This window comes from Dendropsophus ebraccatus, chromosome 1, assembly GCF_027789765.1.
Source record: "Dendropsophus ebraccatus isolate aDenEbr1 chromosome 1, aDenEbr1.pat, whole genome shotgun sequence".
NCBI classification, from domain to species: domain Eukaryota; kingdom Metazoa; phylum Chordata; class Amphibia; order Anura; family Hylidae; genus Dendropsophus; species Dendropsophus ebraccatus.
In genome coordinates, this window is record NC_091454.1 from 147,218,795 (window position 1) to 147,241,183 (window position 22,389).

The 22,389-nt window shown below is 41.8% G+C and overlaps 1 protein-coding gene and 1 long non-coding RNA gene across 3 annotated transcripts; one reads left to right on the forward strand and one right to left on the reverse strand.

Moving 5' to 3' along the window:
• Positions 1-1,169: 1,169 nt before the first annotated feature.
• On the reverse strand, positions 1,170-21,522 carry LOC138799897 (uro-adherence factor A-like). Of its 2 annotated transcripts, XM_069981644.1 has the most exons (6): positions 21,354-21,522; positions 14,920-15,000; positions 7,751-7,869; positions 4,562-4,730; positions 3,481-3,574; positions 1,170-2,327 (listed from the first exon to the last, which is right to left on the reverse strand). In XM_069981644.1, the coding sequence occupies exons 1-6, from the start codon at positions 21,453-21,455 to the stop codon at positions 1,363-1,365; spliced, it is 1,530 nt and encodes a 509-aa protein (XP_069837745.1). In that variant the 5' UTR covers positions 21,456-21,522; the 3' UTR covers positions 1,170-1,362. The 2 variants fall into 2 exon arrangements, with proteins under 2 accessions (XP_069837745.1, XP_069837754.1); XM_069981653.1 differs by lacking the exons at positions 14,920-15,000; positions 21,354-21,522 and adding an exon at positions 10,449-10,518.
• Positions 10,141-12,070, forward strand: LOC138799906 (uncharacterized). The gene is made up of 2 exons (XR_011364329.1): positions 10,141-10,998; positions 11,743-12,070. It is a non-coding gene; the product is annotated as an uncharacterized lncRNA (long non-coding RNA).
• Positions 21,523-22,389: the final 867 nt, after the last annotated feature.

Genomic DNA, 22,389 nt, shown 5'->3' on the forward strand with positions numbered 1-22,389 from the left:
TTTTCAGGCCTCCTGCTCAGGATTTCCTGACAGAAAAAATTGACATGGTTGTGTAAAGGGGCCCTAAGGGCCCTATTATATGGGGCAGTAATCTGCAGAATCAGGCCAATTCAGCTGATCATTGCTCCATGTAATAAAGACAACAATCAGCAGATGACAATGATCATTGGCTCATTGTGTCTTTTGATTCTGCAATAAATTAATCTGCCGCTGACCGTGCATTGCTACATATAATAGCAATGCGTGGCTGACGGCTGATGAATGTGTAAAAAATAAATAAATAAATAAAAACTTATACATACCTTTCCATGCTCCCTGATGTCCTGCTAGCTTTGGCCCACTCCCAGCAGTGTCTGAAGTGCACAGGCCCCTCAGCCAATCACTGGCCGCGGCACTGTCACAGTGATTGGCTGAGTGGCTTTCAGACACTGCCGGGAGGGGCCGCAGCTAGCAGGAAATCAGGGACCACGGACAGGTATGTATGGTTTAATATTTTACAAGGGCTGTATGATTATCAGGCTGTATATAGGGATGAGCGAACCGGCCGAGGTTCGTATGAACCTGAACTATTGGCTTCTGATCCCCGCTGTCTGCCCACTCTGTGGATAGGGTGGATACAGCCTAAGGACCGCCTAGAAAACTGGGACACAGCCTATGGCTATGGCTCAGAAGCAAGCACCGATCTAGCAAATACACCAAGTCATGGGGCTTTATAATACTCCCCTTAGTATGCTTTCCATCCTTTGGGGGCAATAATTACACAAAAGAAAGAAGTATTGAGGTTATTCCTGCAGGCGGCAAGAGTTATCTCTACACAATGGAAATCCATTGTATAATGGTTTAATAAATTTGCATATGGAGGAACTATATAATAACTTGGTGAAAGAGAGAAAGTATGATGTCACTTAGAGGGAATGAGTTCTATTCAAAGGAATATTAGAGTATTATGATGGCTTGCTGGTTTGAACAGCTGTCCTGTGGGTGATTCTGACTGTGTTGCACTATTTCTTTTGTTGTTCATGGCCCTCACTATACCCTATTGGGGAGAGTATAATATCTACAACTGTAGTTTAAATACCATGTGTAATGTTAACTATACTACAACACAGAGCTGGCATATTGCTGTAATCCCTACTGTGTGGTGTTCTAAATTGATCAATGGAAGCAGATTAAACATAAAATTCAGATTTTAATGGACAAGTTCTATAAGCAAAATGGAACTGATATGTCTTATCATTTGTAACACATGCTTCTTCCTATATTGGTAGATAATGTTTAATTGAACCATATGCAGTCTTGTGTTTAGCTGGAATCGCATGTCCCGACGTTACTCTATAAGTGGCTTATGATCAGGACTTCTCACTACAGACCATTCATGGGCCTCTTCTGAGGATATATGACAAGGGATTCTGGACTGCTGTTGGCGTCTATTTCTGAGAGCTCTGGGCTCTTATTTTTTGTCTCTTCTTCATCATCATCATAGTTAGTTTTCTTGGATCCTGGAAGTGACATATCCTGGCTACTATATACATTTTGCCTATCTGAAACATCTTCTCTGAGGAAGGATGTTACTGGTGTATGTGAATGCCTTACTGCTGTTGGGCTTATACTAGATTCTTGAGAAGAAGGGTTATGGCCTCGATATACGGTCTGTGTATTTGATATCTTTAGTTTGTGTGAGGATCCTACTGGACCCTCTACACTTCTTAGCGATGTTGAGCTAGCACTTGCCATCCTTGTTTTGAGGTTAATGCTTACACTTGACAGAGTTTCTGACATTGCTGAAGAGAGTGAGGAACAGGAAGAGTTCTCCTTAAAGCTTTTGAATGAATAGCAAGAACTGGTATCGGACTCCTCCTGAATACTGTTTAAGGTTTCAGCTGAATTTTCATAGGTCATCAGTGTTTTCCTTGAATTTTTCGGTTTTGTTCCTTGTTCATCACCTGGGTGGGATTTTTTGCTTTTACTTTCTTCCTGAGAGCTGTCCTTTTGTTCTGTAAAATCATCTTGCTCTCTTCCTCCATAGATCTCTTCAGCCAAACATTTTGCACAGGTTTTGGATTTACTAAAGGACTTGTGATCTGATGGATATTTTGCCTGATCTATATAGTTAGTTTTCCCCAATGTTGTGGTGATGACTGTATCTTTTTTACAGTACCGGTATGAACACCCCTGTGTGCAATAAGCTTTATCTTCAAATTCAGCCTCGGCTAGCTTTTCAGTCTGTATTGGAGTCAGTCCTTTACTGATATCTATGAGATTTGAGTGTTCTTTTTTCCTATGATGATATGTTCTTTTTGGGATGCTGTCAAGTTTTACTGTGGATCCTACAGAAATAACAATAAACAATTCATATCACCACATAACCAATAAATAATCATATACTGACAAATAATCAATAGTTCCACTATGGGTTACTAGGTGTGGCAGAGCTGCAACCCCCATCATATCCTGCTGACAGTTCACAATGGCAGTTGTAGTTTTGCAACCTGTGGCTCTCCAAGTTGCAGACCTACAGCCGTTATCATGTCCTGCTGACAGTTCATGATGGGAGCTGTAGTTTTGCAACATCTAGAGAGCCACAGATTTGGAAACAATGATTAGTAGACAGTGGCACGGTACATTATAGGGAACAGTGGCACAGTACATTGAAGGGGACAATGGCACAGTATATAAGAGGGGACAATGGCACAGTACATTAAAGGGGACAGTAGCACAGTATATTAGAGGGGACATTGGCATAGGTTATTTGGGCATGGTTGCACAGTACATTAGGGGACAGTGGCTCCATTCATTAGGACACAGTGGCTCAGTAGGAGGGCACTGGCATCATTAAAAGAGTACAGTGGAACAATGAAGAGATAAAGGGAGGTTAAGTGGCACAATTGGTTTCTTCGGTATGCCATCCTTACCTTTTTTATCCCCACCATGTCCAGTGCTCCCACCCAGGTCCTCTATGCCACCTTTGTTTGCTTCCCTACAGATATTACCTGCCCAGACACTGGCTTCATGTGTCTTGTGCCATCTACTGCCGAGGCCAGTGACTGACTACAGGGTACATAGGCATATCACCTTTGCACGGAAGTAAACAAAGGTGTCAAAGAGCAGCGTAATTGCAGCACTGGACATAGTGGAGATAAGACATGTGAGAATACCATTTTTTTTATTTTCTCACAATAACAGAAATATTGGCATAAAGGCATTCTGTGATAATAGCACAAGATAGTATAGAGACGCTGCATAGATGAGATGTGGCCAGAAGAAGTCTTTATGGCAGCCTGAGCCAGATGGAGAAGAAAGCTAAAATCCAATTAGAGGAGGAGATATCACCTGTGAGTCACTGGATATTAAATTTTGTTTTCTCTGTTGATTGGAGGGGGGGGGGGGGGGGGCAATTTGAAAATTTTCACCAGGGCCCACAAGCCTTTTCCTCTGGGGAAGCTTTTACACTACATGTATGATCATCCTGTAGTTACTCACTGCTTTGTGTGCTGGCTGTCTCACTTCCCTCAAACAGATTATGGATGTCTGCACTTCTCTTATCATCTGTAAATGTGACTCTGTGCTGTCCAGCCTGTACAATAAAAAATGCCACATATTTAGAAACGTATACATTGATCAGCTACAACATTAACACCACTTACAGGTGGATTAAATAACATAGTTTTTCATAGTGACACGTTCAAGGAGCGGGATATATTAGGCATCAGGTCATCCAGTTGATGTGTTGGATTGGATTGCATTCAATAAGCTGCATAATATACAGATTTTTCCCCCCAGATCTATGTCAATCCGTCAACCAAAAATGTAAAAAATATTGGATAGCAGGGGGGGGGGGGGGGGGGGAATTAAAATACTTCTGCCCAAACTGGCTATGGTGCTAAGGGATTATAGGAAACATACAGTTTAATCTAACTTTTTACTTGATGAACGAGCATTTGCTTGTTCGCTGGCTGATCGCTCGCATATTACACAGTTGGCTGATGACTGCCCCATATAATAGGGCCTTTAAAGGAGAAGTCCCACAAAAATAAAAAATCACAGGCAGGCAGGGGGGGCACTGCTGCAGTCACTGACTGGCTGAGCAGGTAATCCATCAGTGGGCCATGATGTTGCAGCAGCAGGAGCAGTCACAAACCAGGAAGCTGGGAGAAAATTACATCCGGCTGCTGTCCGAGAGCAGCGCTACAGGGGTGGGTAAGTATACATTCTTTTTTATGTTCCTGTACCCCTCCTGCCTGCCAGTGTTTGTTTGTTTTTCCTTGACTTCTTCTTTAACTTGAGAGTGGAAACCATTTGCATCCATAATATTGCTGGAGATACACAGAATAACATCCTTGTAACTTGAAACATAGGAATCAATTACTAATTGCTGTTTGACTGTGACTGTGCACTAGAATTAATAAATAATGCATGCCTCTCATATATCTCTTTTGTATGAGACGGAGGTGAAGATTCTTTTAAATGAAAAACAAAAATCTTGAGCTCTCTGTATATCTATTGTTTTCCTTTTGAAAGTTCACATCAGTGTACCCACAGACACAATGCCTTTGCCTCTTACCCAAGTAACTTGTGGATATCGGGATATATTTGCTTGAATCCGTTTCACCTTTTCCCACTCTGTCTCCCACCTTCCGTATTCAGACTCTCGTTTCAGGATCCTCTCTAATATTTTTCCATTCTCATAGGAAATCTTGTTTAAAGCTTGATGTTGTTGGGCAGCATTAAGGCTGCTCATGTAAAAATGCAAAAGACACAATTAAAAAATAAAGTCAAATTTGAAGCTGAATATTTCAATAAGTAGTTTATTCCTCTTGTTTTGGATTCTCCTTCTGTTGGAGGTAATGGGTACTCTAATGCAATAGGCTCATGGAAACATCATGATAGCCAGAGGTCACATTAAGGTATAATAAACCATCCACGCTTTGCACAATATGTAAAAATGTAAAGCATAAGTGCTAACTTCAGTAGTTTACAATAACATCAGCTAAAAAAATGAGAAATAGCATAATCCAGGGTTAAAAATGCCTAAAGCTGGCCACATATTGTACACTTGTTGCTGGCATCCTTTAACAATTTAAAGCCAGTCATAGATAGGATAGCTGCATAGAGCATGCATGTGTTCTGAATAGGGAAAGAGGAAAATTCTACTTCCAAGCATCTCTGGCAATGGCTTAAAGCGACTCTGTACCCACAATCTGACCCCCCAAACCACTTGTACCTTCAGATAGCTGCTTTTAATCCAAGATCTGTCCTGCGGTCTGTTCGGCAGGTGATGCAGTTATTGTCATAAAAATTTACTTTTAAAATTGCAGCCCTGTGCCCTATGGGCATATCTGTGCCCTATCTTTGCACCACCCCTCCGCCCCTCCTCCCTACCCTCCTCATTATTAGGAATGCTCCAGGCAGATTGCTTCGTATTCCCCACCTGTGTTACCACAACACATGGGCTGGATCATTAAGACACCTGTGCAAGGTTCAAACAGAAGTAAATGATCCAGTGGCATTCCTAATGATGAAGAGGGTGGGGAAGAGGGACGGAGGGGTGGTGCAAAGTTAGGGCACAGATATGCCCATAGGGCACAGGGCTGCATTTTAAAAGTAAATTTTTATGACAATAACTGCATCACCTGCTGAACGGACCGCAGGACAGATCTTGGATTAAAAGCAGCTATCTGAAGGTACAAGTGGTTGGGGGGGGGGGGGTCAGATTGTGGATACAGAGTCGCTTTAATGTGTCACTGTCATTATAACTTTCAAACTATAAATCAACAGTAGATGTGATATAAAGCAAGTCTGCAATTTACATTATTTATTTTGTTTTTATCATGGAAAAAATGGCACTTCCTGTGTTCTGACTCTTTTTTTTCCCAAAGAGTCTAAAACAGGAAGTTTTGTGTTTCCATGGTCAGCTGAGCACTTACAGAGAAGGCAGTCATGTGATTGATGGACACATTGAGCCGTGACTCTCTGTACTGGCCGGAATTACTGTGTTCAGTCTCTTTTATTTAACCAGCAAAAGTCAGAAAATCTGCCTCGTGGAGACTGGACCTGGATTTCTGGTAAGTTCAGCTTTGTTTTACAGCATGATGACACCAAAAATAATGAATGTATTTTGCAAACTTGCTTTATTTCACATCTACTGTGGATTTAGATTTTGATAGTTATAATGACAGTGACACTTTAAAGCGACTCTGTACCCACAATCTGCCCCCCCCCCCCAAACAAAGTACCTTCAGTTAGTTGTTCGGCAGGTGATGCAGTTATTGTCCTAAAAAACAACTTTTAAACTTGCAGGCCTGTGTCAAACTGGCGTGGCCTAGAGTACCCATGCCCTAGGATTGCGACACCCCTCTGTCCCTCCTCCCCGCCCTCTTCATCATTAGGAATGCCCCTAGAACTATTTCTCCTATTCATCACCTGTGTGAACACTGCACATGAGCTGGATCATTAAGGCACCTGTGCAGTGTTCAGACAGGTGATGAATAGGAAAAATCCTGCTTATGGGCGTTCCTAGTGGCAAGCAGGGCGGGGAGGAGGGACAGAGGGGCGTTGCTATCCTAGAGCGCACACACTCTAGGCCATGGCAATTTGACACAGAGCTGCAAGTTTAAGAGTTTTTAGGACAATAATTGCATCACCTGCCGAATGGACCCCAGGACAGATCTTGGATTAAAAGAAGCTATGCGACAGTACAAGTGGTTTGGGGGGGGGGGGGCAGATTGTGGGTACAGACTCGCTTTAAGGCCATTTTACAAGGGGTGATTATTGCTAAAAAGCATTCCTAGGATCACTTAATCAGCCAATAACTGGCCTGTAGAAAAAAAAGGGCCAGTGATCAGCCGGCGAGTGAGCAAATGCCGGTTAGTCGGCTGATTTAATCTTCTGTGCGTCCATTAAAATCAATGTTATCGGCCACACATTTTTCTGTGTAAACGTGTGGCCAATAAGGGCCCTATCACATGAAAAGATTATCGTGCAAAAAATCGTCATGGTTCAAGTGTAAGTGATTATCTTATATGCAGGCAAACAACTAATAAAAATCTGTTCGTAGGATGTTGACGGCATCTTTTAAGCTGATCATAAAATCATTGCTAATCGTTTGCAAATCTTTCAGTGTATGTGCACATCGTTTGTTCATTATTACGATCATTTGTGAATTAGAGTATACAAACCATCCTAACTAACGACTATCGTTTAGTGTATTATGATTTCAGATCGTTCGCAAAAACACTCATTTGCAATGATTTATTAATCAGAGAAAACAAAAAAAATGCTTAGCCTGATAGGACTCTAGCACTGCAGGTTAATTACTGCATGAACAATACAGCAATAATTCATGTGGCCCAGCCGCGCAATTAATTGCGTCTTATAAAGACACTTCAAAAAATTGCCAACCTGGTTGACCGGCACTTGTTTGCCGCTGCACACTGCTAGAGGACAAAGAGATTGGGTATTTGAAATCCAATATGCCTGATCCTTCTCACCAAACACATTAGATGGTTGGCAAGTCCTGCTGGTTTCAGCAGGTTTGACCAATACTTTTGTTATGTTTGTAGGCAGTTTAATGTGAATCAGGGCAGACCAGCTGTAAACTAAAGTGGCAGGAGTTTATGACCCTTGCCAACAACAAATATTATTTACCCAACACCCCCTCCTGTTACGTTATAATGCCTTTATACTTACAAAGTTGTTACAAAAAAAAATTATTTTCATTTCTGTGTGGCCCTTAGCCACAATACTTAGGTACCTGCGCTGATGGTAGAAATTCCAGTTGTCTAGCCGTCCTTGAGATTGACGTATAGCATTGAGTTTACTCGAATGAATAAGGTTTTGCTTCTCTATAAGTGCTTGTAGTTCTCTGTTCATCTGGGTTATAATCAAACATGTCAAGCATAAAAGCAAGTTCTTTTGTTGGACAAATAAAAAGCAGTGCATGCAAAGACCCAACACACAGCAAGACTTCAGGAGAACAACAGTGGAAGTGAGAAAGGTAAGTATATGTTTAAACAAATAAAAATCTTGGATTACCCCTTTAATCTACATGGTTTAGAATGGTGGCATTTAAAATTGGATCCAGTTTATATTTTGCATATTTACATGGCACTTTCAATTTATTCTACGTACCAGAGCAAAACTATTTTTTGGTCAAATCTGTATTTTATTGAATTTCTTAGAAACAGATATAGTGCAAACACAAAACTATTTTTACTTTTACTTACTTACTATAACATTAATTTACTTCACTGCAAATATTAAAAATGCATTTACTGTTTTTTTTTCTGGTGATCAAACTTAGAGATGAGCAAATTTACAATAATAACAAAGCAAATCCTTTCATTATCTCTACAATCTGCTCATCAGCCTGCTGCCTTCTAAAGGTGCCTTTACACAGAGAGATGTATCTGACAGATTTTTGAAGCCAAAGCCAGGAATGGATTTGAAAAGAGGAGAAATCTAAGTCTCTCCTTTATGACCTGTTCCCTGTTTATAATCTATTCCTGGCTTTGGCCTGAAAAATCTGTCAGATAAATCTCTCTGTGCAAATGCACCCTTACTCACTGCTGCTCAGTGCCGCTCCTCCGCCATGGGTGCTGGGAAAAGCTGGATCCAGTTCTGGGAAACATCTCCCAGTTGCCCAGGACTGGATCCAGCTTTTCCCAGCACCCAGGGTGGAGCAGCAGCTAGTTAGAAGGCAGCAGGCTGATGAGCAGATTGTGGAGATAATGAAAGGATTTGCTTTGTTATTATTGTAAATTTGAACTGATATGTAATACAGTGGTCCCTCAACATACGATATTGATTGGTTGCAGGACGATCATTGTATGTTGAAGACATTGTATGTTGAGACCAAAACTCTATGGAAAACTGGTAATTGGTACTGAGCCCCCGAAACGTCACCCCAAAATGAGAAAAAAAAAAAAAAAATTTAAGGAAAATAAGCAGATAACTAATATGGATACAGCAAGTCCTTACATAACAGTCAGAAAGCGCTACTAGAAGCTGGAAATTACTTTCTATGTAGAAGACTGGAGCATTTTCAGGGTTCGTACACCTCACACATGGTCCCAGAAAAATAAAATGAAGCCGCCCTCACCTGGTGCCCAAAGGAGCAGCTCATCCTGGCCAAGAAACAGAGCAGCACAGGACATGTAGGATGACACTATACTGTAGAAAGGAGAAACCAGACAGCCAACCAGTGCAGTACAGGACATGTAGTATCACACTGTACTGTAGAGCAGTGTTTCTTAACTTTCTCAAGACAAGTACCCTCATGTGATAAGATGCTTCAGCCGTGTACCCCCAAGGTACCCCGATTAGAAACATTGCCTTAACAAGGCCAAGATCACACTGCCGCTATATGCTCTGTATAAAGTCTCTGTCAGCAATTAATTCCCAGATCAGATACTCCCATAACAATGTGACAAGTAATGTCACATAATAATGCCCCCTGTAGCCATTTTAACCCCTTTCCCCTTCGCAATAATAACATCACCTGTGGCCAGTAATAATGCCCACCCAGTAGCTAGATGCAATGATTCCTGTACCCAGACATGCCCCCTATAGACAGAAAGGCCCCCAGTAGCCAGGTGTGCGTCTTGCAGCCACATGTGCCCCCCTAGGTATGACACATACAGCCAAGTACCCTCCCCCCCTGCAGCCAGATAAGTTCCTTGTTGCCAGCTATACCCTGCAGTCACATTTGCCTCTTTCTGCTAGGTATGTCCCTTCCAGTCAGATATGTCCCATGGAGCCAAATATGCCTCTTGCAAAAGCATATGTCCCCTGCAGCCAGATGTTCACCTAGCCAGGTATGCCACCTTGCAACCACATATGTCCCCTGGAGTGGGATATGCCCCTTGCAGCCAGGTAAGTCCCCATGTAGCCAGCTACCTCCTCCTTGCAAATAGATACATGTCCCCTTGCAGCCATATACATCCTCCTTATAGCCAGACACATGTTCCCTTACAGCCATATACCCTCCCCCCTTTGCAGCCAGATATAAGTCTCTTTGCTGCTAGATACTTTCCCCTTGTACTTGGATACATGTCCCCTTACTGCCATATACCCCCCCCCCCTTCAGCCAGATACATGTCCCTTGTAAGTAGATACGTTTTTCTTTGCCAAAGTTGCGCAGCAGGTGCTAAAGTAGGAAGGATGAGCCTGGTGGTAGGAGCTACCAGAGGGCGGCTCTGAGCCGTCATTGAGGACCAATCAGTGACGCTTCTGAGGCCATGCCCCGCTCCCCTTCCTTCCCCCTGTGACATCACCCCGCCCCCTGTACAGGTGAGCTGCTGCTGGGGAAAGGAAGGTGGAGCAGTGGCGATTGGCGTCAGGACATTGCTGAATGATAGCAATGTTACGGCACCAAAAGCAAAAGATTTTCTATTTTTTTGCACCTCCCACATACCCCTTCAATCTGCCAATCTGTAAAAAAGTTACTTTACCTGTTGAAATGTTGAGTGTTTCAGACCCCCCCTCCCCCCACTCCTTATTAGTTTATACAATAGACTCATTGTTTTTATCCTTCATATCAGCACATACTATGATTGTGTCCCAATGTTTATATCAGCACTGATACTATCTATGTGCACAACTTCTATGCACTGTTAGCCATTTATACATTTATTCATTTATGAATATGGATGGATGTTATTTAGTTTGCACCCTATAAATATGGACCGTTGACCATCATGCATTGATAGAAAATTGCTGAGATTAAGGGGAGATTAATCGCACAGTCTTACAGTAGGAATATCCTTTGTCGCCCATAGCAACCAATCACAGCTGAGCACTAATGTCCTTTGTTGCCCATAGCAACCAATGACAGCTGAGCACTTATCACTGATTGTAAGCTTGATACATAAACAACAGTGGCAGTTATGATGACATCACAAGCACAAGGCTCATGATGTCACACATGGTGTGGAATATACAGTTGTAGCCGAGGCTTCTGCTGTTATTTACAGGCTGGCAGCTTGAAGAAGACACGTCCAGGTAGGGAGCTCTTCAGTTAGGCCTTGTTCACACATGGAGCTAAAATGAGTTTAGTAAACACCCCATCTGGGAACATGTGTGAACATGGTCCTAAAGGGTTTTTCAAGAAAAGTTGAGTTATGGTCTATGCACAGAATTGGCCATCATTCCCTGGAAAACCCTTTTAAAATGGCTGTTCTTATGTAGACAGCCCACTCTCTGTTTTATGTCTGCTGTGTGGTAGGTTGTATATTAGATTGTAAGCTCCTGCGGGGAGCAGGGCCTCTACACATGTAGCTTGTGTTACCATGAAATGCTTTGTCACGTTCATGTTAACACTGGTGACATCTGTACCGTACATTGCAGTGCAAGCTCTTAGGAGTGGGGTATTGTAGTGTACATTAGATTGTAAGCTCCTCGGGGCAGACATGTAGTCATGTACTAAATATAAGCCTGTAAGCTCTTAAGAGGAGCGCCTGTGTTACTCTGTGAGCTCTTAGGAGACTTTATTATATATTAGATTGGAAGCTCTGTGAGCAGGACATGTACTGTATATTAGATTGGAAGCTCTGTGAGCAAGACATGTATTGTGAATATTAGCGTGTAAACTTTTAAGGGCAGGTCTCCTGATCTATATAGATTGTAAGCTGTTAGGGGCAGGACATGTATTGTATATAATATTGATGTATATATAATAATAATAGTTATTTCTATAGGGACAACATATTGTGCAGCATTAACGTCTCTGTCTTTCATTTCTTACAGGGAGGAGTCTCCTCATCCTATATAATCTATACAGTTGTATGCAGCAGGCTAGTTGTGATCCAGGGAGATCAGATCCGATCGCCACTTGTGGGGTCAGGAAGGAATTTTTTTCCCCCTTGAGGTAAAACTCTCCGGGGGGTTTCTTCGCCTTCCTCTGGATCTTTAGGTCTGGTGACTCTCAGACCAGGAAAATAGTGGACGGGTGGGAATGACTGCAGCACGTTCTGTGGTCTCCACCAGACCTGACCTGGGAGTCACCGGATCAACTATTCAAGAGCCGGTAATATTTCATTACAATGTTGCATATTGAATAAAAAATTTGAATTTATGTTTGTGTTGCTTCGTTTTTTGTCTGCATATCTCTTTACTATATTGACCATGATCAGAGAGCTGGATGCCTCTCGGCTTCAGAATAAGTATAATAACCTGGATTTAGATGATGATTATTATTATTGTTAATAATAATATTAGGGCTATTTTTAAGGTTTTTAGTTTTTTTATGTGTGAATATACTCATGTACAGATTAATACTACTAATAATACCATAATATGAGAAAACCATCAGACTACACACAGGTGGTTCCGTGGTTCACAGGTTTTGTGGTGGGCGCAGTACAGATAGTGGTGGGTATACCTGCATACGTGCTGCGGAATCTGAGTGCACTATACAAATAAAAAGCATATATTTAATATGTTTAATAGGGAATTTGCTGTGATCTGTAGTCGCGGGTGAATCAAGCCACTCTGCTGCCTGAGGTGAACTACAAAAAGCCTCCACAGAAAGCCATATAGGCTAATATTTGAAACAGAGGTGACTTTAATTATTTTATAATTAGAGATGAGCAAACCGGGTTCGGGTTCGAGTCCATCCGAACCCGAACGTTCGGCATTTGATTAGCTGGGGCTGCTGAACTTGGATAAAGCTCTAAGGTTGTCTGGAAAACATGGATACAGCCAATGACTATATCCATGTTTTCCACATAGCCTTAGGGCTTTATCCAACTTCAGCAGCCACCACTAATCAAATGCCAAAAGTTCGGGTTCGGATCGACTCGAGCATGCTCCAGGTTCACTCATCTCTATTTATAATCTATAGAAGAAAACTTTTTCACAAATACTACTGACTGTAATCTCAGAGAAGTACCTAACCTGCTAATATGCCACTATAGCGCACGGGGTGCTAAGGATGTGGGTTATTTTCTTTTTTCTAGTCATTATGCATACAATGGGTTAAACCGCCAGGATTGGCAGCATATAGCATGGGAGTCCAGCTGTCATGTCATCACTTTAAATGCAGCAGCCAAGCTAAAGAAGCCTTAGTGGTTGCCATTAAGAGCGTTTTGCAAGAAGAGCTCACAGTTTTTCAAAATTGTAATTTTATTTTAAGAACATTGCTTTGGTTTAAAATCTCCCTTTACTGAGTGTGAGGGCAAGTGGGGGAGGGGCATGGATTGCACAGCGGGGTCTACAACCCTGTACTCTGACCCAGGAAGTTTCCGTGGCCTTTCAAATCATAGCAGATTCAATTCAGGCTGGGGCTTGCATCAAGGGACAGGACTGTGGAGGTAATCTCTTCATAGCTGTAAACACCTCTCTCTCTCTCTGGATAGAGAATGCTGCATGTATGTGGCCACATCTGCCCTGCTCAGTCCTTCATGCTCCCTGCAGTCTCTGTCAGCCCTTGTGATTCCTATCCTTTCCATTCCTGCTATAATTGGCTTGCACTTACACTAAGCTATACACACTGCTGCTATAATGTATTCTGTCACTGTCCTCCCGCACAGCTCTGTGATTCTCACTTCCTGATTGGTCCATGCTGAGCACTTACCCTTTCCCCATTGCAGTCATGTGACCACACAGACCTCTGACAGCAGCCTCGCTTCTCTATTCTAGCCTGTTGTTCCATCCTGTATCTACAAGCTGCTGATATTTATCAGGTTTATGCTCTTACTATATATAATACTTCACATACTCATTGTTATACTGTACAATAACTTACAATATAACATATTCAGCTGTTTCTGAATGTTTGTTTCATGTGTTTAACATGTTATTCAGGATAAAAATTCATTATTTGGGGGGGGGGGGGGGGGGGGGGCGGGGAACAAATTTTCTGCATTTCTTTGATTTCTTATGGGAAAATTTGCTTTGGTTTTAGAGAGATTTGGATTACAAGCACGGTGCCAGAACGAATTATGCTTGTAATCCAAGGCACCACTGTATTATGAATTGCTGCTATGTGTTATATTGATAATGTTAGTAACATCCTCCGGGACAGCCACAGTCTTTTAATATATGGTTTTTTTTACATTTTTATGTAATATATGTACCTAATAAAGATTGGTTTGCTACTGTAAACTCAACATTTGCTTTTTATTGATATAATAGTTGAGGAAGCATTGCGGCTAGTGCACACATATTAGGAAGCTGCGCATTTTGATCTTGTGATCAGCATATCAATGTAATTTTCCGGTGCAGGTAGGCAAATGTGCTTGGTTCTGTACAATTAGAGTCTATGGCCTTGCAGTGGATTTTAATTCCGCTTTAATAATGTAGTGAAAAACAAGGTTTAACTGTGGTAATTCGCTGCCGGGCTGGAGTTTGTAAACTATTTCCTCTACACCCGGTTCACAACATAGACACCTCATAAGCTCAGTTGAGCTCAGCTATGTCATCTTGGAGTCACATGAAGCAATTGCTTTGTGGTCCGTTCCAGGCACCAATGCTTCTTTTATTTCCATAAATTCTTCCTTTTCTTAGAAAGAAAATAAAGAGGGTATATATTGCTTCTTTCCTACAGAAATCTGCTGTGATATCACTATCTCCGCTATGAGCTTAGTAACATGAGTACTTTGTTCAAGATCAGGATTCCTTTTTGGAGGCTTGACTTGTCTGAATGGGGTTCAGTTTATGAGAATGCTGAGACTCAGTATAAGTACAGTCTGTTCATAGCAAGTAAAGAAAAATGGCTGGGTTGTTATCTGCAGAAAGTTGACATCTCAACAGTAACATTATTATTATGTTCACACACTGTACTAAAAAAAATGGCCGTTCCTGGCATGGTGGGAATTGTGGATTCGGAACAGTTGGAGAGCTGAAGTTTGGAGACCCATGCTCTACAACAATCTGCTAGATTTACGGTTTACATTATGTAATCTCTTGTTCACTACATCTTACCTGCATTTTTTTCATATTCACAAGGAAATGTGTAGGTATATCAGAGCCTTTGGTGTCCACTGCAGGAACAGCCATTGCTACCTATAACAAGAAATGTAATTTAAATGAGTAATACAAACTGACACTTTAATTAAACATTTACTCAACACTAAATTTGCATATACTTAAAGAATAAAGACAAATAGACCTGGATGGAGTTAAACTTGGCCACGGCCTCTTTATTAAAACACATCCTAAATTCATACAGCCTAACTAACTGGCTGTTAGGTAACCATAAATATAACTAATAGATAAAGTGTCCATTCAAAGAGCGACATTACGCCAAAGAAGCATGGCCTACAGTAATACAGTAAATGGGGTGGGAGGGTGGGGCACAGCTCCCACAGGTGACTACAGATCTTCTCTCTTACAGGAACTCTAAAGCTGACTAAAAAAAAAAACACTATTTGGATCACCTGACCAAAAACTACTATTTGGATCACCTGATCGGCCCGAGTACCAAACAGCGCCCGTTGCCCCTTAAAACCAGGCCATAGACACTGCCATAGACATTGCCATAGCAAACATAGCAAACTGCCATAGGCCCCATAGCAAACTTTTGATTCGGCCCCCCTTCTCGACTGACCACTAAGTTGTCAAGTCTAGTCAGGAGATCTTGCAGAACCCTGGAGGCCTGCTTGGCCACCTGGTGCTCCAAATGATGACAGCTCAGGTGACTCAGCTTATTGCAAGAGCAAGCAATGGGGCCCCCTGATGTGGTGGTTACACCCCTGGCCCAATCAGCCAATGACAGCTGTCTCTGGCATAAGTCCCCAGAAGTTGGGAGAAAAATTCGTAAACAAAGCTCACCCCCACATGAGAGGTCATGTAAGGGTCAGCTGTAGCCCCATGCAGACCCCTTTCTAAAGGTCCAGGTCCTGTACAAGGCTTTTAGTGTTTTTTGTTTTTTTGCTTTATTTTGTCACATTCTCTATGTTTGCTTCTACCTAAATTGGTTGTTTGGTGATAATTTGTTTTATTTATGGCTAGGAGCTTTACATAATGTATAAGTCGTACTCACCTACCCTGATTCCCCACAGCAGCTGTTAAGATGGCTTCTGGTCATCACCACTTGTTCCAGTGGTGGCTGTTGACTCCAGTGATGCATCATTTCCATAGGAACTGCCTGCTAATTCATGGTGTGTTCACACCTACAGGATCTGCAGCTGATTTTCTGCAGCAGATTTCATTTAAATAACTGAACACAGCATCAAATCTGCTGCAGATCTGCTGCAGATCCTGTAGGTGTGAACGCACCCTAAATCACTTTTTTTTTTAAAGCACTTCAAGCCAAATTTTATATATATATATATATATATATATATATATATATATATATATATATATATATATAGTGGCATGGTGGGGCTGTAAGAGGCAGTTCTATGCCTCTGGAGTGGGAATTGGAGTTCAGATGAAGCTCCTGGTCCAGATACTCCACTCCAGTCCAAGAGCTAATGAGGCTCTGAAACCACCTGGTGGAGCTCTATTAGACACTCCAGAGCTTCCCAGGTGATGGCTCCCAGGTGAAGACTCACAGGGTGGGAGAACACAGGCAGCGCTAGGCCTGTGGGAGCTGCAGACAAGAAGTCTGGGTGAGACCAGTGGAGCTGGTGATATTGAGCATTAGGCTCATAAGTGACAGCTAGGGAAGCTGTGGTGTTAGTCAGTGGCTAGACGGCCTAGGTTTTATTTTATTGGCAGTGTTGCCTATGTCTTGTGTTTTTTGAACGGATAAATAAAGCTGACTGAGGTCAGTATAAAGCATACAGCACTGACTGGACTGCAATTTGTGATGTGCCAACCGTCTCAGGCCCAGGAGATGGCGATCCCAGCGAGTGAGTAACCCCCAGATTGTCACAATATATATATATATATATATATATATATATATATATAAATAATCTCTGAACAACCCCTTAACGACAAGGGGCGTATATTTACGCCCCCGCAGCCTGGCCCTTGGTGCAAACGAGCGTAAATGTACGCCGCGCCGGGGTACCGGGCTCACCCTCAATGGTGGGCTGCTGCGATCGCGCGGCCACCCGCTGTCAACCCCTTAAACGCTGCGAGCGGCGTTTAAGTGTAAGGGTATGTGCACACTGAGCAATTCTTGAGGAATTAAAGCAAAAAGTTTTCAGGCAAAATTCAAGCAGAATTTAAGCCCCCCATTGACTTCTATAGGATTCCTCTTGCAGATCTACAGCAGAAAATTCTGCTCGGATATTCTACAGTGTGAACAACAGAACAGAAAACCCATTGAGCATCTCAGGTCACTTACCGATTGGGACCCCTGAAGCATGTCTGCAGGGGTCCTGATCGTACTGCCCAACTACCGGAGGTATACTCCTTACCTTCATGCAGTCTGATCTTCAATCTTCTGATTTATCAGAAGATCGCAGATAACACTGATCCCTGCTATGCTATGGCATAGCAGTGATCAGTGTGAGCAATCAAATGTATGTATGTAAAAGTCCCCTAAGGGGACTATGAAAGTGTAAAAAACAGCAATAAAAATGTTAAAAAATGTCCCAAAGCCCCTCGCCCAATAAAAGTGAAAATCACTCCCCCTTCCCTTTTTATACATAAAACACATAAAAAAAATAAAGCTAATTAAGTAACATATAATATACCCTAGCGTGCGTAATCATCCGATCTATTAAAATAAAACAATATTGTTCCCTGATGGTGAACGGCGCAAACAAAAAGTGAAACGCAGAAATTGCTTTTTTTAAATTACATTTTATGTATAAAAAAATTAATAAAAAGCGATCAATGCGTCTGATCTAGGATAAAATGTGACTAATAAAAACTAGAGATCATGGCGCAGAAAATTACACCCCAGATGACCCCAAAGGTGAAAGCTATAAGGTAAAAGACGCTTTAAGAGTCACAATAGGGCCATTCTAAATACACCTATTTGCAAAAAATAAGTTTTACTGCTAATAAAAATTGTAAAACGTTACAAAAACCTAGTAAACATGCATATCGCTGTGTTCAGACTGACCTATAGAATAAAGAAAAAATGTCAGTTTTACCACAAAGTGCATTACGTAAACATGGACCCCCCCCCCCCCCCCCAAAAAAAAAAAAATCGCATTTTTTGACCCAAATTACCTCATAAATGATATTTTGGGGGTTCCGTCATTCATTTTATGGCAGATTGAAAGATGCCGTTACAAAATACACCTGTTCCTGAAAAAAACAAGACCTAACATGGCCCTGTAGATCGAAAAGTATAAGAGTTTTGGGTCTTAGAAGGCGAGGAGGAAAAAAAAAACGAAAACACAAAAGTAACAATTGGCCCGATCCTTAAGGAAATAATGATTTATCTTTTTTTTTATGTGAACCCATGAAAATTTATAACCATGTACTAAGCTAAAAAAAAAAGAAATTTGAATATTCTTTTAACACTCCCCCAGTGGGAGGAACCTCCACCCCTCTATGACGGGGTTCAATTGATTCTAATGGTGCCGTGTCACAAAGGGGAGGGGATTTTATCCCACTGGGGGTGGGGCGGCTCGCCTCCAGTGCTATTGCCTGGGCTGTTGCTTAGTAATAGACCGGCACCGTGTGTGGGAACCAGGCCACGGTTCGAAAACAGAGCCGCGGCACCAGCTTCCCCACGCAGTTCTATTCATGGGTGACACTTAAAGTGAATGTACCTCATAGTACATTCGCTTTAAGGACTCCCCTGTCTCTTCTGGTCTGTCTGTACAGATTCCAGAGGTGGTGGGGATATCAAAAACAGATGAACCCGGCGAGATACACAGATATATAGATATAACCCCCATTGACTTTACATGCTACACCATTTATGTAACTCCAGGAGTTATGCAAACAAAAAAGGCCACAAGGCTACACCTTTTGTGCAACACCCATTAAAGTAAATTAGAGTTACGAAAATTGTGTGACTGTTTTCAGCTTAATGGCCACTAATGGACACGACCAATGAGCTCTCAATCCGAAGACAGGTCCGGGTTCCAGAGGTGGAACCCGCATCTAGTGGACAGTTATGGCATATCACATTGATAGGGAACCTTTTCAGCTTGGTGTATGAAAATTCAGCAAAAAAACAAGGAATAACTTGGGTGGTATGCCACTTCAACAACAAAAACATAATTTCACAATATTTATAGTTTAAATAAAAATATATACCCCCAGTCCCCCTGACCCCTCATCGCTTTACCAGCACACACCCCTTGAAAGGCCCCATCCTTTCACCAGCGAACACACCCCAGTCTCCCTGCCCCCCCCCATCCCTTCATCCAGAAACCTCTCCCCCACCCCCGCATACTCACTGACTTGCAGAATGGTCTGGTCCGTTCTTTAGGAGGAAATGCTCTGCTTGCGTAGGAGCGTGGCGCTGGGTAACATGGAGCATGCGTCCAGCGGTACGTGGGGCAAGCAAGGCTGCGGCATCTGTCATTGTCATCTAATGTATGTGGGGGTTTCCCAGCACTTCCCACATGGCAGATGTCAGTAGAGAGGGAATGGTTTGGGGCATCAAATTTAAACACTCTCCATCCTTTTATTGCATACAGATATAACATAAACCAAATATGTGTGATTTTGCTGCATTAGCATATTATTAATTCAGTTGGGCAATGAGCTGAAAATCTGTCATCCACATTTACACAGTGCATATTTAAAATACTTTATTTCTAGATTTTCTTTTAACTGTTGGCAAGAAAAGGCTTAGTTTTCTTTTAGTACATTTTGCTCCTGGACTGAATCTAAATGATTGAGGGTATCTCATCACACATTGAAGTTTTATTGCGTTAATGCAATGAAGGACGTCTGGACGGCAATTAAATGAATAATTGCTGCAATGAAATCATCAATTACTGCAATTAAATGTTGCATTTATATCATTTTTATTGTGGTACTGCATGTGTGAATACAGCTTATAGAGTGAATGTCCTATCAGACCCGAGCTGAAGTACTGGAGGTAGGCCGACCCACCCCCAGTGGGAGAAAACCCCTTCCCTCTGTGACGCGGCACCATTAGAATCAGTGGAGCTGTATCATAGAGGGGCAGGGGTTTCCTCCCACTGGGGGTGGGTCGGTCCGTCTCCAGTGCTTCAGCCCAGGCCTGATGGTACATTCACTTTAACTACGATGTTAACAAAATAAAGAAGTTATACTTACCTATCCCCGTGCCCCTGCAGAGCAGTGTCACCACTCATGGACTCCTGCCAGCCTCTGGTCCGATGGCGTCATGGCCCAGCCCAGTAACTGACTGGCTGAGCAGGTAGTTCCTGCCGGGTCATGACAAAACAAGAGCTGGGAAATAATTGGAGACCAGAGGCTGAGATCTAGCTGGTGGCCCTTTACTGCGGGGGGCAGGGGTGGGTAAGTATAACTTTTATTTTGTTATGTCTCTCCACCCCCCTGGCCCTGGATTTTGACTTTTTGCTGGAGATCTCCTTTATTGGAGCAGATTTTGGTGCATATTGCACATTAACAGTTGAATCAAAAAGTTTGCCAACATGTTTACATTTGTCTACTTACTCCTAACAATTGCAACCTACTGGAAATTTGGGGGGTGTCAAGCAAATACTTTTAATTTATTTATTAGATGCAAAGGTTAAAAAGATGTAAATTAGTGTTGCAAATGTACGACTGCTCCTACCAGTCCTAAATCATTTCAGGCAAATGCCCCAGATCTATTAAGAGACAAGCACTATTATTAATAACTGGCCGTTGTGTTTTTCACTCTAGACCATTTTCAACATATTTGCTTCCTGTCAGTAAATGAAAACACGGTTACTTTCAGGTGCTGCAAGTTAGTCTTGCTTCCAGCTGCGAATATTTTATCCAGACAAACCTCTGTGAGCTAAAAAGTAAACTCACAGTCAACATAGTCAACGTTTTGGGAGCCTACCTACTATTCTGAAAAAATAATCTAAAAATGTACAAACAACGGGAGATTTTGACAACTGTAGCTGTTGTTTTTAGCTTGCAGGCTTACCTATGTACATGTTTGCAGTAGAGATAAGTGAATTTAGAGTATGAACAAAGCAAAGCTCTTTGTTAGCTCGGCAGTCAGCGTATAAGCTTTGCCGCTCCACTCCAGGTGCCTGGAAAAGCTGGGAAGTATTCTGAATTGTAAATTGCATATTTTTTCATTCAGGCCAGATGAACCCAACATCCTGCTAATTTTATTGGAAAAAGTTGGTGTACATGTAAGGTGGCATGAGGAAGAAAGTGTTCAGTAGTATTCATAATGCCACATATTATTAACATCATAAAATATATCTTACAATGATATTAATACATTCCCCCACCCCCGGTGGCTGTTACAGTTCTGACGCACCTTAGTAGCCCACTGAATGACAGCACCAAATTAGGCCCCAATAAAAGTGTTATTTCCCACACACCGAGCTCCTTACCTTTTTTCTGTGTGTTTCATATTTATTTCTGTCCCATTTATCCTGCAGGTACAGGTTTGCTGTTGGTAAAATGGGCTGATATGCTCTGTACATTGTGGACATACAAGAGGCAACTGAATAGGTTTTGCAGAATAATCATCAAAGCCTTTGGTCACATGACAGAGGTGGGATTATGTGTCATGGAACAAAGATATAACAGCATAAAGGAAATCAAGTGCTGAAGCACAGTGCATTCGATATCTTACAATAGTCAAGTGTACTTTATGTGACCTAGCTGCTAATGTTACTACTCGCTAAATAGTTAAATAGCTACTGAGCACTGGTTAACAACTATAAAGTAAATAGACGGCGCACTGATAACTCAGCAACCAATAACATTTTAGAATGCAACAGAAGAAAAATAGAGGGCAACCACCGTCCTGTGCAACTTCTTTATTCAACAAACAACATCCTTAAAACGTCCAGGTATGCTGGAGCGGGCGAGGGCACTAGACAGTTCATTAACGTAGCAGCTGCTACATTAATGCATGTGTGAATGCAATGCTGATATATGTGATGTAAGTTCCATAAGGTATTCTGCAATATATGTTCCCCCATATAAAATACAATTATTTTTATTAATAACAATATCCAAAAATAAAAAAAAACACAGAGGCAAACATGAAAATACCAGACTGTATGAAAAGACCACACAAAAATGGTCCAGAGAAAATGGCTATACGCAATATATTATGTAAAAAATATTTAAGGGCAGTACTTCCGATGAACAAATATATATTTAAAGGACAACTTCAGTAAAAAGCTTTTAAACAGTAATTGAAACACATTACAAAGTTTTATAACTTTGTAATATGCTTCAATTACCTATCTGCCCCCTTCCCTATCTTTTCCCCCCAATTTCCCACCTGGAAGTGTAGTAAAGTCATTCTTACCTAATGACTGTTGACCCCTGGCTGCTCTGTGGCAGCCATTTTGTGACAATGACATCATCAAGAGGGAGGTGGGTCTAAGCCCTGTTAGGCCAACCTCCCTTTGT

Bases quoted from the DNA above. Each gene is read 5' to 3' on its own strand.
- LOC138799897 (XM_069981644.1), bottom strand. From the start codon at position 21,455: ATGTCCACAATGTACAGAGCATATCAGCCCATTTTACCAACAGCAAAC. The intron at 7,870-14,919 runs GTAAGATGTAGT...ATTATAACCCAG, and splicing joins TGAATATGAAAAAAATGCAG to ATGAACAGAGAACTACAAGC. The intron at 3,575-4,561 runs GTAAGAGGCAAA...TTTATTGTACAG, and splicing joins GATATCCACAAGTTACTTGG to GCTGGACAGCACAGAGTCAC.